Source organism: Solanum tuberosum, unplaced genomic scaffold (genome assembly GCF_000226075.1).
Source record: "Solanum tuberosum cultivar DM 1-3 516 R44 unplaced genomic scaffold, SolTub_3.0 scf00020, whole genome shotgun sequence".
Lineage (NCBI taxonomy): Eukaryota > Viridiplantae > Streptophyta > Magnoliopsida > Solanales > Solanaceae > Solanum > Solanum tuberosum.
Window position 1 is genome coordinate 174,388 of NW_006238946.1, and position 14,754 is coordinate 189,141.

General features: G+C 34.3%; 3 protein-coding genes across 4 annotated transcripts; all 3 read left to right on the forward strand.

Moving 5' to 3' along the window:
* The first annotated feature begins 91 nt into the window (after positions 1-91).
* LOC107059069 (uncharacterized) lies at positions 92-4,025 on the forward strand. The gene is made up of 2 exons (XM_015305481.1): positions 92-311; positions 2,131-4,025. Exons 1-2 carry the CDS (start codon positions 92-94, stop codon positions 4,023-4,025), a joined length of 2,115 nt encoding a protein of 704 aa, XP_015160967.1.
* Positions 4,026-7,353: 3,328 nt separating this feature from the next.
* Positions 7,354-8,204, forward strand: LOC107058566 (uncharacterized). The gene is made up of 2 exons (XM_015304399.1): positions 7,354-7,637; positions 7,764-8,204. The coding sequence occupies exons 1-2, from the start codon at positions 7,599-7,601 to the stop codon at positions 8,049-8,051; spliced, it is 327 nt and encodes a 108-aa protein (XP_015159885.1). The 5' UTR covers positions 7,354-7,598; the 3' UTR covers positions 8,052-8,204.
* Positions 8,205-8,743: 539 nt separating this feature from the next.
* LOC102578264 (maf-like protein DDB_G0281937) lies at positions 8,744-14,262 on the forward strand. Of its 2 annotated transcripts, XM_006340556.2 has the most exons (10): positions 8,744-8,906; positions 9,231-9,286; positions 9,438-9,509; positions 9,656-9,730; positions 11,237-11,320; positions 11,850-11,919; positions 12,025-12,116; positions 13,625-13,666; positions 13,740-13,820; positions 13,913-14,262. In XM_006340556.2, exons 2-10 carry the CDS (start codon positions 9,260-9,262, stop codon positions 13,982-13,984), a joined length of 615 nt encoding a protein of 204 aa, XP_006340618.1. In that variant the 5' UTR covers positions 8,744-8,906; positions 9,231-9,259; the 3' UTR covers positions 13,985-14,262. The 2 variants fall into 2 exon arrangements, 1 of the variants encoding a protein (XP_006340618.1); XR_001472128.1 differs by lacking the exons at positions 13,740-13,820; positions 13,913-14,262 and having other exon boundaries at positions 8,744-9,286; positions 11,809-12,116.
* Positions 14,263-14,754: the final 492 nt, after the last annotated feature.

The following is a 14,754-nucleotide window of genomic DNA, read 5'->3' on the forward strand; positions in this document are numbered from 1 at the left end:
GACGCCTCTTTTTGGTCAACTGTATTTGCTTTTCCCACAGTACATTAAGCTATAACTTCTTTTAACTACTCATCAGCTAATTGAAACAGCAATGGAAGAAAATCCAAATAATATGACTAGCCAGGAAACAACTTCTGACAGAAATTTCCGTCGACGCACTAGATATGCACAAATGTCACCGGAGAGAAAACAATTGCTTTTATCCCAACTAAGAGAAAAAAGGGCTGAATCAAAACGACAAAAAAACCTTCACCAATCAAATAGTACTGCCGCTCTTACAATTAGCACTTCTTCTTCAGTTCCTCAACAAGGTTAGCTACGCATATTCTTATCTTCCTTCTGTGAAATCTCTCTGCTGAATATCTATAGCTATACTTACACGATTCAACTAACGTACTATTAATACGTTTTTTTACCTCACTTTGTGATTATAGCTTCCAAAAATACAAATGTACCGTCTGATTCACCTACAGGAGAGCATATAGTTACTTGCTTATCTACCTCCGAGCTAGGTCAATTCAGAAATATTACTTCCACTATTTTGACTATATTCATTTTTACTAATTACATTGCTATTTGTAAATATTTCTATTTGTCCAAATAGATAGAACTTTCCCAATAGGAAGAGCCGAACATTATCCTTATTTCTTAACCAGAATCAATTTACATGTATGAATAAAACTAGGGTGCTTTCAAATGGTGACAAGTCATTTGCAAATGCATATAATATGTGCTACTTATTTCCCATATCGTCTCTTCACTATATTTTGCTGCTAATAGTAAATCATCGTGACAATATTGTTTGTTCCTCACAAATTTTTGGACCATATAGTGTTTTTATTTGCGCACAATATTTGCAATAGTTATCTCCCTTTACTAACAGTGCAAGACAACCTAATGAAGTCATGCTCTCCCTTTCCATTATTCCAATGCTCAAAATCGTTCTACATAATAACAATGGATTCATCCTTCGTAGCAACATCAAGGTTTTCATATGGCTATTGAAATACCAAACTACCTTCACACTATCAAAACATCTTCTATTACATAGGTAATGTTTCATTTGTGGTACTCTACAGTCTTATGGCTTCAAACACAGCAGATCATGTACTCATTGTAGAAACAACTACTCATTCAATCAATTCCAGATGTTTTCTATGCATTAGTCCCTCGAAATGTTGCACTACTTATATGATGTTTGTCATTACTCCATATTACACTGCTGCTGCCAGACGCCTCTTTTTGGTCAACTGTATTTGCTTTTCCCACAGACTGTTGTCACAAGCCTTTTTTCCCCCAGTGTATGTCTTTTTCCCCCCATTACATTACGTTATAAGTTATTTTAACAAATCATCAATTAGTTGAAACAGGAATGGAAGAACATACAAATAATGTGCCTACCCAGCAAAGAACTTCTGACACAAATTTGCGTCGACGCACTAGATATGCACAAATGTCATCGGAGAGAAAACAATTGCTTTTATCCCAACTAGAAAAAAAGGGCTGAATCAAAAAGACAAAAAACCCTTCGTCAATCAAATAGTACTGCTGCTCTTACAATTACCAATTCTTCTTTATCTCGTGAACAAGGTTACCTATGCATGTTCTTATCTTCCTTTGGTCAAATCTCTCTTTTCAATATCTATAGCCATACTTACAAGCTTCACCTGACGTACTGTTAATAGTATTTATTCTCCTCATTTTGTGCTTGCTAGCTTCCAAACGTCCAAACGTCCATCTGCTTCAACCAGAGGAGAACATATAGTTACTTGCTTATCTACCTTTGAACTAGGTCAGTTCACAAATATTAGTTCCATTATTTACTCTATATTCATTTGTCATAATTACTTAGCTATCTCTAAATATTTGTGCTCCTCATACTAGGATCGACATCAACTACATCTCATGTTGCAAGCAAATTAACTTCAACACGTACTGCAAATAAATGTATGAATGTTTCTACCAAAATCATTAAAAACACTGCAATCTTCTGACTTTATATGTAACAACTCAATGCTTTTTACGACGCACAGGCAAATATAAGTTAGAAATCAATCTACAAAATGATAATTTAATGCCAAAAGATTACTTGCTTTTAAAAAAAGTTACCAAATTGCAAATTCTGTGTAGCAAAAAGGTTTCAGTATGAATCACCCGGTTTTTGTTGTGATAATGGATCAATTAAACTAAGCTCTCATAACATGCCTACTGACTTGCGAAATTTCTTCTTGGGTGATTCCAAAGAATGTCAACATTTTCGCACTTACAGTAGAGCCTACAATAATATGTTTGCCTTCACTTCACTTGGAGTACATTATGATAGAGAATTAGCAAAGAGAAATCATGGTATTTACACATTTAGAGTCCAAGGACAAATGTATCACTTCATTGATGATTTGATACCCTCAACAGGAAAAGCAACAAATTTACAGTTATATTTCTATGATAATGAAAATGAGCTAACAAATGGAATGACGTTATCAGCTAATCTTAATGAGCTGATTATTACCAAGCTCATGGATATGCTTACACTTAATGCTTATTCTACTTTTTTGAGATCGTTAATAGTTGTTCCAAATTTATTTGAATTTTATATTGCTCTAAACTCAAGTTCCAATTTAGACCAAAGAACATATAACTTACCAACTGCATCCAAAGTTGGGGCAATTTGGATTGAAGATCAATTAAATGATAAAATTCCCACACCACATATTCGAATTTACACTCATAGTAACAAAACCCAATTGGTCAATTACTATTATGGTTGTTATGACCCATTACAGTATCCGCTATTGTTTTCTTATGGTCAAAATGGCTGGCATTGTGGTATTAAAAAAATCAACAACACATATACTTCTTCCAAAACAACAAACACTTCTGAATATGACCAACTACCAAGTGTAAAGAACATCACTTCTATCGATAGACTCCTTCACATCGAGTCTACTGTTTTATCAAAAGGCTTAAGAGAAAGAGACACTGTTTCTTGTCGTGAATATTACTGTTATAAATTTCAAATAAGAGATGAAGAACCAAATGAAACTTTACATTCTGGAAGGCTATTTCAACAATACATAGTTGACCAATATATCAAACTTGAGACACAAAGATTAGATTTTGTTTCATTTAATCAAGATCTCTTTAGAGTTGAAGCCTTTCAAGGAATTATTGATTTATTAAGGCAAGGAGAAAGAGATGCTTCCAATATTGGCAGACAAAAATTCCTTCCTGGTAGTTTTATAGGAGGCCCAAGAGATATGCGTCGAAGATATATGGATGCCATTGCTTTGGTACAACATTTTGGAAAACCCGACATATTTTTGACGATGACTTGTAATCCTTGTTGGCCTGAAATACAGGAACATTTACACCCAATGGAAGAAGTTCAAAACAAACCTGATTTAGTTAGTAGAGTATTCAGAGCAAAAGTAGAAGAACTTAAAACAGATATTCAAAAAACCAACATATTTGGAAAGATTGCAGCTTTTATGTATACAATTGAGTTTCAAAAACGAGGTCTTCCACATGCCCATTTTCTCATTATACTTACAAATAGATATAAATTGCTAACGCCACAATCATATGATCAAATTGTATGTGTTGAATTACCTGATCCTCATATTGATCATCATCTATACAAACTTGTGACCAAGCACATGATCCACGGTCCTTGTGGCAATTTCAATCCTTCAAATTCTTGCATGCAGAAAGATGGCAAATGTAAGTTTAAATATCCAAAGCAACTTACCGAGCAAACAACTAATGGAAAAAATTCGTATCCTCTTTACAAGAGACCAAAAATGATCACACCAATCAAAGTTAGAGGACACAACATTGATAATTCTTGGACTGTCCCGTACAATCCGTTTTTGCTTAAGAAATTCGGTTGTCATATTAATGTTGAAATATGTTCTGACATTAAGGTTATCAAATACATTTACAAATATATTTGCAAAGGACATGACAAAATTGCATTCTCTGTACATAATAATGATACTAATGTAGAAATAGATGAAATCAAATAATACCAATCTGTTAGATGGGTTTCTCCTCCAGAAGCTGCGTGGCGTCTGTTTGCTTTTTCAATAAGTGAAATGACTCCAAGTGTTTGCCAATTGCAATTGCATCTTGATGGACAACAATTTGTTTCTTTCAAAAATAACCAAACTATTGATCAAATAATAAACAATCCAATGATAAAGAAAACGATGTTAACAGAATTTTTTGTTATGAACAAAATGAATAACGATGCTATAAATCTAAATTTACTTCATAAAGAGTTTCCCCAACACTTTGTATGGTCATCATCATACAAAATGTGGTCACGGCGAAAACAACGAGTTACTATTGGACGTATTGTCACGTGTCATCCAACCGAAGGAGAAAGATATTATCTTAGGTTGCTTCTAATGAACATAAGAGGACCAAAATCATACGAAGATCTACGTACAATCGATGTAAAATGTTACACTACATTTAGAGAAGCTGCAGAAAAAAAAGGGTTATTGCATTCTGACAACAACTTAATTTAGTGTATGTCTGAAGCTGTAAGCTATCAAATGCCTTATAGTTTAAGAAGATTATTTGCAACATTATTAGTTTTTTGTAATCCTGGTAACCCAAAAGATATTTGGAAAAAATATGAAGACTCTATGTCAGAAGATTTTAAACGAATTTCAACTATTACCAAACAAAAAATGCAGCAATCAGTTTTAAATCATATCAATGAAGTTCTACTTTCAATGTTATGAACAAAATGAATAACGATGCTATAAATCTAAATTTACTTTATAAAGAGTTTCCCCAACACTTTGTATGGTCATCATCATACAAAATGTGGTCACGGCGAAAACAACGAGTTACTATTGGACGTATTGTCACGTGTCATCCAACCGAAGGAGAAAGATATTATCTTAGGTTGCTTCTAATGAACATAAGAGGACCAAAATCATACGAAGATCTACGTACAATCGATGGAAAATGTTACACTACATTTAGAGAAGCTGCAGAAAAAAAAAGGGTTATTGCATTCTGACAACAACTTAATTCAGTGTATGTCTGAAGCTATAAGCTATCAAATGCCTTATAGTTTAAGAAGATTATTTGCAACATTATTAGTTTTTTGTAATCCTGGTAACCCAAAAGATATTTGGAAAAAATATGAAGACTCTATGTCAGAAGATTTTAAACGAATTTCAACTATTACCAAAAAAAATATGCAGCAGTCAGTTTTAAATCATATCAATGAAGTTCTACTTTCAATGGGACATAACATAAATGAATTCAAAGATATATTTGGAAATGTTAGCTTCTGTAAAACAACAAATGATGCCAAAGAAATATATTTCGAAAGAAATATAATAGTCTCTGAAAAAGATATACATCTTCAAAGCAAATTAAATGTTCAACAAAAAAGGGCATATGACATAATTCTTGAAAGAGTATATTCCAATAAATCAGGAGCTTTTTTCATTGATGGTCCTGGTGGAACTGGAAAAACTTTTCTTTATCGAGCTTTGTTGGCTGCTATAAGAACAAAAGGATCCATAGCTTTGGCAACTGCAAGTTCAGGTGTCGCAGCTTCAATACTTCCAGGAGGACGAACAGCTCATTCGCGTTTCAAAATTCCTATTGACATCGATGAAAACTTCACTTGCAATATTAGTAAACAAAGTTCCCTAGCTACTCTAATTTGAGATTCAAAGTTAATTGTTTGGGATGAAGTCTCAATGGCAAAGAGAAACACCATTGAAGCTCTTGATACACTTTTAAAAGATCTTATGAATACAAAAACACTTTTTGGTGGAAAAGTTGTAGTTTTTGGGGGAGACTTCAGACAAACACTTCCTGTTGTTCGTAATGGGAAAAAGGAAGACTTTATTACTCAAAGTTTATTATACTCTCATATTTGGAATCATCTAGAAAAATTGTGCTTATCTGAAAACATGCGTGCAAAAGAAGATCCAGCATTTTGTGCATATTTAACGAGAATTGGAAATGGACAAGAGAAAACTAACAACTGCAACAAAATTGAAATTCCCAATAATTTTGTTATTCCCTTTACAGAAGAAATAGAATCTTTGAATCTTTTGTTTAATGTAACATATCCTGATTTCCATACATTCTATTCCATCATTTCAGCTGTAGCTTTCAAATTGATCTTATTGACGGCACTGCTACAACCACAACATCTATCTCTGCTGAATTAGGAGAAAAATTACTGTGCATGGCAGCAGAAGACATATTTGACATAACTTGCACTAAGGTTAGCTCTCATTCCCGCTGCCTACTTGTACAGACCTATTGTCATAATACCATATATCCTCAGCACACACACTTTAGCACATATGCTTTGTTGTAAACTATTTGTTCCAACTTGTTACATTTACAGCGACATTCATTGTCTCTTACTCATGTCCATGAAATGCTGTCAAACAAAGTATTCGAAATTCAGCTAAGGAAGTCATCTTGGAGCAGCTCAAATACCACACATGCAAGCTTCTCCGTTCTTTCCTACATCGAAAAACCACATACACCACAGAGCACTATCAAACCTTTGGAAATAAGTGAGGTAGAAGTCATGGCAACAACTACTGCAGCTGGTGCTTCAAATCCAATGCCAAAATTTGAACCACCCACACCAACGAAAAAGGTGTAAAAGGTGAGTCTACTTCTCACTTTCACGCCAACGTATAGGTCACAATGATTATCGCTTGCACATATTCACAAGTATTTCAACAAATACTGCTAAAAGTCTCTACTTTTAGCTTTACTTTACTTTCTGTTACACACATAACCATATAGTTCATGTGAAACATTGTAAATGTCATACTACTGCTTTTGTATTTGCTCTTATCTACTTTCAAATTTCTACTTTTTTTCCCATTTATGCCTCACATCACATTCGAAACTCTCACATTTATTCAGGGCTAAAAACTCTCTATCCATGTTCATACCCACTGTCAAATCAATTGGTTAACAATTTATTTTTAACTCCTCATCTCATGTTCACTGTTGAATTAGCTTATTTTTGTTCTAACAATTGACCACCTTCATTACTTCACAGTTAGCAACACCTCTTTCTCACACTGCCCCTAATTTCTTACTCCTTCGTATTTATACTCCTTCCAAAATATCACCTCACATCCAATCAAAGTGTCGTTCAGACCAAAAAACCAAAGTTGGACTGTTGACTTTTCAATAGGACCACTGTTGCTCACATTCATATTAATCACATTCAAAGAAATCCTTATGACTGCTGTGTGCTTGCGATACCATAAAATTACAGCGTCCCTTTGCTGTTTGGTTATTGTTTGTCATTTCAAAAAAGAAGATCCAGCATTTTGTGCATATTTAATGAGAATTGGAAATGGACAAGAGAAAACTAACAACTGCAACAAAATTGAAATTCCCAATAATTTTGTTATTCCCTTTACAGAAGAAATAGAATCTTTGAATCTTTTGTTTAATGTAACATATCCTGATTTCCATACATTCTATTCCATCATTTCAGCTGTAGCTTTCAAATTGATCTTATTGACGGCACTGCTACAACCACAACATCTATCTCTGCTGAATTAGGAGAAAAATTACTGTGCATGGCAGCAGAAGACATATTTGACATAACTTGCACTAAGGTTATCTCTCATTCCCACTGCCTACTTGTACCCAGCTATTGTCATAATACCATATATCCGCAGCACACACACTTTAGCACATATGCTTTGTTGTAAACTATTTGTTCCAACTTGTTACATTTACAGCGACATTCATTGTCTCTTACTCATGTCCATGAAATGCTGTCAAACAAAGTATTCGAAATTCAACTAAGGAAGTCATCTTGGAGCAGCTCAAATACCACACATGCAAGCTTCTCCGTTCTTTCCTACATCGAAAAACCACATACACCACAGAGCACTACTCATAGGACTTCTAAAAAGATCAAACCTTTGGAAATAAGTGAGGTAGAAGTCATGGCAACAACTACTGCAGCTGCTGCTTCAAATCCAATGCCAAAATTTGAACCACCCACACCAACGAAAAAGGTGTAAAAGGTGAGTCTACTTCTCACTTTCACGCCAACGTATAGGTCACAATGATTATCGCTTGCACATATTCACAAGTATTTCAACAAATACTGCTAAAAGTCTCTACTTTTAGCTTTACTTTACTTTCTATTACACACATAACCATATAGTTCCTGTGAAACATTGTAAATGTCATACTACTGCTTTTGTATTTGCTCTTATCTACTTTCAAAATTTCACTTTTTTTTCCCATTATGCCTCACATTCACATTTCGAAACTCTCACATTTATTCAGGGCTAAAAACTCTCTATCCATGTTCATACCCACTGTCAAATCAATTGGTTAACAATTTATTTTTTAACTCCTCATCTCATGTTCACTGTTGAATTAGCTTATTTTTGTTCTAACAATTGACCACCTTCATTACTTCACAGCCAGCAGCACCTCTTTCTCACACTGCCCCTAATTTCTTACTCCTTCGTAGTTATACTCCTTCCAAAAAGTCACCTCACATCCAATCAAAGTGTCGTTCAGACGAAAAAACCAAAGTTGGACTGTTGACTTTTCAATAGGACCACTGTTGCTCACATTCATATTAATCACATTCAAAGAAATCCTTATGACTACTGTGTGTTTGCGATACCATAAAACTATAGCGTCCCTTTGCTGTTTGGTTATTGTTTGTCATTTCACACTGCAATACAAGCCTATCCACATGGTCACTTTTGCTTATAATAGGGACACAATACAATGAATGACTCTCCCTATGCTCTGGTTTTTTGCATGAGGAACATTAGCTATGGCGAAGCAAACTGCAACATCCTCTAAATATGTCATAAACAATGACATGCTAATCTTATTTACCAAAACTGCAACATGTACTATATTATTTTGCTTATATTACATTACTTAGTATGTGCAAATAGTTAAAATCGACACCATGCTAATGTCTATTGTACATATTAATATAATATATAATATTATCCATCTTCTACAAACACCTTCATCCTTCATTCATTAATATTAAAAAAATTTCAAAACCATAATATTTTGACTATTGGGCCCGTGCTTGCCACGGGCCTCCCTACCCTAGTATACAAATAGATTGCTTTTAGCCGTTCCGGCCAATCACTCTCTTTTATTCGCCTTACTTGATAAAATCCTCGGTTGCTTATCTCCAAAGCTAACCGTTGCCCTTTCAGGAAGAGGTGAGAAAGAGAGCGCCAAACAAATGGCTCCGAAGAACTTGTCGTTCAAGGTTTGCTTTTTCACCCACTGATGAACTGTACTCGTTTATCTCAAATCTTTCTTTTGAGGATTAACACAATGCTCTCTCCTTGAAAGTTAATGTTTTCTTTTCTACATTCTTTAATATACTGTAAATTACTAATGGTTCCATATGTTTAAAGATAATCTTGGGTTCGTCCTCAATGGCACGTCGCAAAATTCTAGCGGACATGGGTTATGAATTTACAGTTATGGTACGTTCAATTTTGTTTTAAAAGATTCTGTATTTTTCTAAAACTCGCTTTTTCTGGTCAGATTAGGTCTTGGACCTGGTCTTACGACTCTTAGTTTTCTTTTAAGAGTCGATTTCGACTTATATTTAAATTGTTTTGTGGAGTAGGGTGCCGACATTGATGAAAAGAGGATTAGGAAGGATAATGCAGAGGAATTAGTGGTAGCTCTAGCAGAGGCAAAGGTATACTACCTCTTCTCTATTCAGGGCGGCTCAACAGATTTGGAGACCTAAAGCGAAATTTTAATTAGAGGCCTAAATTTTTTTTAAATGAGACAATTATTATATGAATTGTTAACATTATTCTATAAGCATTAAATTGACAAAATTGCTTATAAACTTTTTTTGGTTTAAAAACACATAAAATAAGTCAATCTAGAGAGACTTGCTGTTTACTTTATTCAACACATTTTTGCTATTGATTTACTATATTTTTGACAAGAGTATTATTCTAACTTATCATAGAGTATAAAAGGGGTTTAAAAAATAATAATGTGACTGTTAGCGAAAAGAAGGTAAGAAGACAAAACAAAGTTTTCTTGATTTCTTCTATTTGATTGAATTTAAGGAGAATAAATAATATGATTATTTTTTTTATAAAAGAGATACATTTATCATAAATAATTTTTTTTATAAAAAAATAAAATAATACATAATTTATTTTTGGTAAAAAATTGAGGCCGCCCCTGAAATTGGGGGCCTAATGCATGTGCCTTATTTTTATAAACATTGAGCCGGCACTGTCTCTATTAGGGGTGTGTTTGGTACGGAGAACGAGAAAATATTTTTCAATTTTCTCATATATGATATTTTTTCTAGAAAAAACGACTTTCAAGGGAACAAATTTCAAAACTGACATTTCAAGTTAATTGTCTCCTCCTACCACACCCCCATGTTAACCCCATAGTTTTGATTACTTACCAAACTAGAAAATAAGTAAGAAATCCGCTTGTTTTCTGAGAAAATATTTTCTAGGAAATCCTTTTCCAAGAAAATAATGTATTGACGGCTTTCAACTCTTGCATTTGAGTCTAGGAAAAATGCTTGTTATCTGCTGTCTTCCTGATGACATTTTTCTTGTCTTCAGAATTAATTTCACTACGTAATTGGTAGTTCGCCAAAACCAGTATTGCTAGAATTAGGTTTGAAACTTCAATCAAATCTATTTTATCCAAGTAACATGAAACAAAGATCTTTGTAGTGTATCTGGCAGGATGTTATTCTTCTAAGTAACACAAATCACCCTATAAAAGTATAAAGGCCAGGAGTAATTTTAGTGCAGTTATCTGAGGAGTTCTGTTGATAATTGTGTAGAACATGATATCAATAAGAAGGTCAAAATCCAAGATTCTTGTGATTGGGTGAGATTTATTATTCAGCGTTCCCTTGGCATCTTTTGTGTCCCAACTAACTTTCAATCATTCTGCCCATCAGTGATTTATGTTATGAAATTTCCATTTGATGGTTAGGGACTATCTATAAATGGGTACTTCTCTTCTGCTGATAATGGACTGATCCTGAATAGTTCGTCTCACTATAATCAACTCACTTGGTTTCCTTCCATTCCCATGACACTCTAGTTGTGCCGTATAAATTAAGACCGAGGGAGTAATATGTAATACAGTGATATCATGTTCCAGTGCTTTAAGAGCAAATCTTATGTTTACTTACGGGTTCTGTTCTTCTTAGGCAGATGCTATCATGTCAAGGCTCAAAACAACTGATCATTTGGAGGAAAATACCCATTCCACTCTGTTAATTACTGCAGATACAGTATGTTTACTTCTCCCCATTAGAATATTTCAAGTGCTATAGCCTTGTTTAGTTTAATACTAAGCCCATATTCACAGTTATTTCTCTGATTGAATTGAGAGCTTATCAGAAACCATTTAATGCTTTGTTTATCATTTATTGCAAAACTAGTTGGTGATATAGGCACACTTAGCAATAACTAAAAAACAGCAGTACAAAATTTTAGCTAGTAACTTTGCATAGAGAAGTCTGATAAAGTGTTGAAATTAGCTTGATGTTAGTTCTTTTATGCAAGCAGCTGGCCTACCTTGTATTGACATTTTAGATTGACACTTATTGTGTCGTTAGCTCATTTCTAGTCTTTTATTTTGCTCTCTGGATTCATTTGAAATTTGATGTTCCTGCTCCATGATTTGACAATCTTAATTTAATATCACTGTTAAATAGCATATTGCAAAAATTAGAATACTTGAGCCCTTCTAATGATTTTTCTCTTGGATGAAGAATAGATCTTTTTGGCTATATCTTACCTACATCTATTGGTATCAAGGTGGCTGTGTACGATGGAATTATTAGAGAAAAGCCATCAAGTAAGGAAGAAGCGCGTCAGTTCATCAAAAGTATGTTTGTATTTGCGGTCTGCAGTTCCCTCCAGTATCTCAGCTAAGCAGGTTATTCTTTTTCTTTTCTACCAATATTACTGTTCTTGTTATTATGAATTGCAGGTTATTCTGGTGGTCAAGCCACGGTTGTAGGATCTGTCGTTGTGACCAACCTTACAAAGGGCATAAGAAAAGGAGCTTGGGAAAGGTCAGAGGTATATCTTTTACTCCATGTGAAGTAATTCCTACATGCTGGAGACTATTGAAATACAACTATGCATTTATATCGTACATTCTTGCTTAAGTTGATATGTTCCAATGGTGACATAGGCTTAACTGCATCTGATGCATGAGTGTATGTGATGTGGTAGTGAGGATTAAGGTGATGTGACATTTCGAAGATATGTCAGGTATCTAATTATAGATATTTGAATAAGTATATGCTTATCCCAGCCTGTGACTTTGAGTTTATTTGATCCCCATCCGTACAAATGATTTTTTTTCTAGAAACTAGAAGGATTATTTTGTAGTTATATCCACCGTGCGTGAGACTTTAAATAAAGAGACCGTACATTCTTTGATAAACTAGACTGCAGCTAGGAAGATATCAATTGCCTGATTTTACCAAGTTCCCTTATGCCAATATAAACAACCATAGTTTACAAGTGGAGTTCTTGCGGAGCAATTCCTTTGCAGTTTCTATTTTGTGAATTGTGACATCAATTTCATCCTTGAAATTTACTGCTAGGTCTTTGAATGTTGGGATCATTAGAATACATGAATTACTGGGTCTCTGGTATAATATTGGAGCCTGAAAATTACCAGTAATTGATGTGACTATTGTAGGCTTATAGCTAGTTCAAATAGCATTTTTCCCAGCTGGAAACTGTATGTTGAGTAGGAGCTCGTTCATCAGTCTATGAGTGGAAAGAGACCTAAACCTTGACTTATCTACCTATATAAACAGACAGGCACAAGTTGAGTCAATAATGGAGAGAGACTATGAATAGATTGATTTCTATTTAGCACGCATGAGCATTTACAATTCCAGGCCTCTAATAAGGTAGTACCTTTGGAAAATTGCCTAGGTTTCTAAATTTTCATCTCTGCTAGGCCTTGGCATAGAGAATTGTATCTGCTATCACCTCACCATCAGGATCTTTGAACCATCTTAATGCTGTCAAGTATGATCAGAATGGTTGTTGTTGCAGTTGTACTGCTCAACCACTGTCAAACTGGGAGTGCAGAAATTTTTTGTTTCAGACTACGAAGGCAGGAAAGAGTGAATGTTGATGAATACTGGTGTATTACAGCTTTATGTGAAGGGCAAGAAAGAGGGTGAATGTAGATGGAATCTGGTTTATTACAGCCCATCAACATTGCTCTCTCCAGTCTCCACCCATGAATTCGTTCCCCAAGACTTGACCTTTCCAGTTTGTAAGGATGTCTAGAATGCTTCCCTTTTTTATCTGCTTATTGGAACACCAATACAATCGCCTCACAGCTCTCGGCTTATTAGTTAGCTAGTTTGATCTTCTACAAGCCCTCCTTTTGTTACTGTTATGAATTTGCTCTTTCTTGAAGGTGTGGTGCAACATGATTTTTCTCGGAAACCTTCTTGCTGACTTAACTATTAGTGCAATTGTGTAATATGGAGTATTACACAATTACACAACTGTGATTGTTTAACATGGGAGTACACTGTTCTTCTGCCTAATTGCAGGTATATTTCCATGACATACCTGATGAGATCATTGACAGCCTGGTAAATTTTGACAGTGTCCTTAAATAGGGGATGTTCTTTACCTGCAACATTAACTATTAATGCAATTGTATAGATTGAGGAGGGAATAATACTTAATGTTGCTGGTGGATTAATGCTTGAACATCCATTGACGTTGCCCTTCGTTGACACTCTGGTTCATCTCTCTCTCTCTCCCTCTCTCTTTGCAGCTTGGAACTGCCGATTACTGACCTGTTCTTTATACTGTTACTTTCCAATACCTTGCAGATTGGAACTGCTGACAGTGTCATGGGACTCCCAAGAAGTCTCACTGAAAAACTTATCGAAGAAACACTCTAGCTGCTGGAATTCCACAAATGAATATCCTTTCAATCACCTCTCCTGAAATGTAGTTGATTACTCTCACTAGATTTTTGAGTTTATAAACTTGTCTTTCTGAAATGAACATTTGAAACATGCCGAAAGGAAATAGCTGAAAGACACTCTTCTTTCAAATATCACTGTTGAATTATTTGATTTGATGTAAACATCGTGATCAGGAACGATTTGATACTCATACAACTTGGAAATTGATTCAATAAGGAAAATATTCTGCACAAGAAAACATTTTTATGAGAGATGCTTCTCTTTGTACGGAATGTAAGCTAGTGTTCGGTATAGCAAAAGTTTTCCTGATGAAATTGTTTTCAGTGTTTGTTAATCTTGAATTTCGAAATATATTTCCTCCAAGAAAAATATTCTCCATCAAAGTGAAAAATGACTCTAGTTCACTTATAGAATGAAATTTTTTTCTTTTATAGACGAACTTTTATATGGTAAAATTTCTAATTAAAAGAAAGAGGGAAATTTTTTTCAACTTCCTTTTTGTTTCTTATTCTAATGTATTTATTAAATAAGTTATTTTATCGTACTCAATTAGAGAATTTTTCAAAAACAATTTCTATCTTCACAAGGTAGGAGTGTACACTCTATCCTTTGCATATCTCACTTATAAGATTACACTGAATATGTTGTTGATATTGGTTGGGGTTAAATGAGTCATTTTAATAATGGTCATTAGTTGAAGAAACTAACTATGATATTAAGAAGGGCAAATATGTCAAATCATA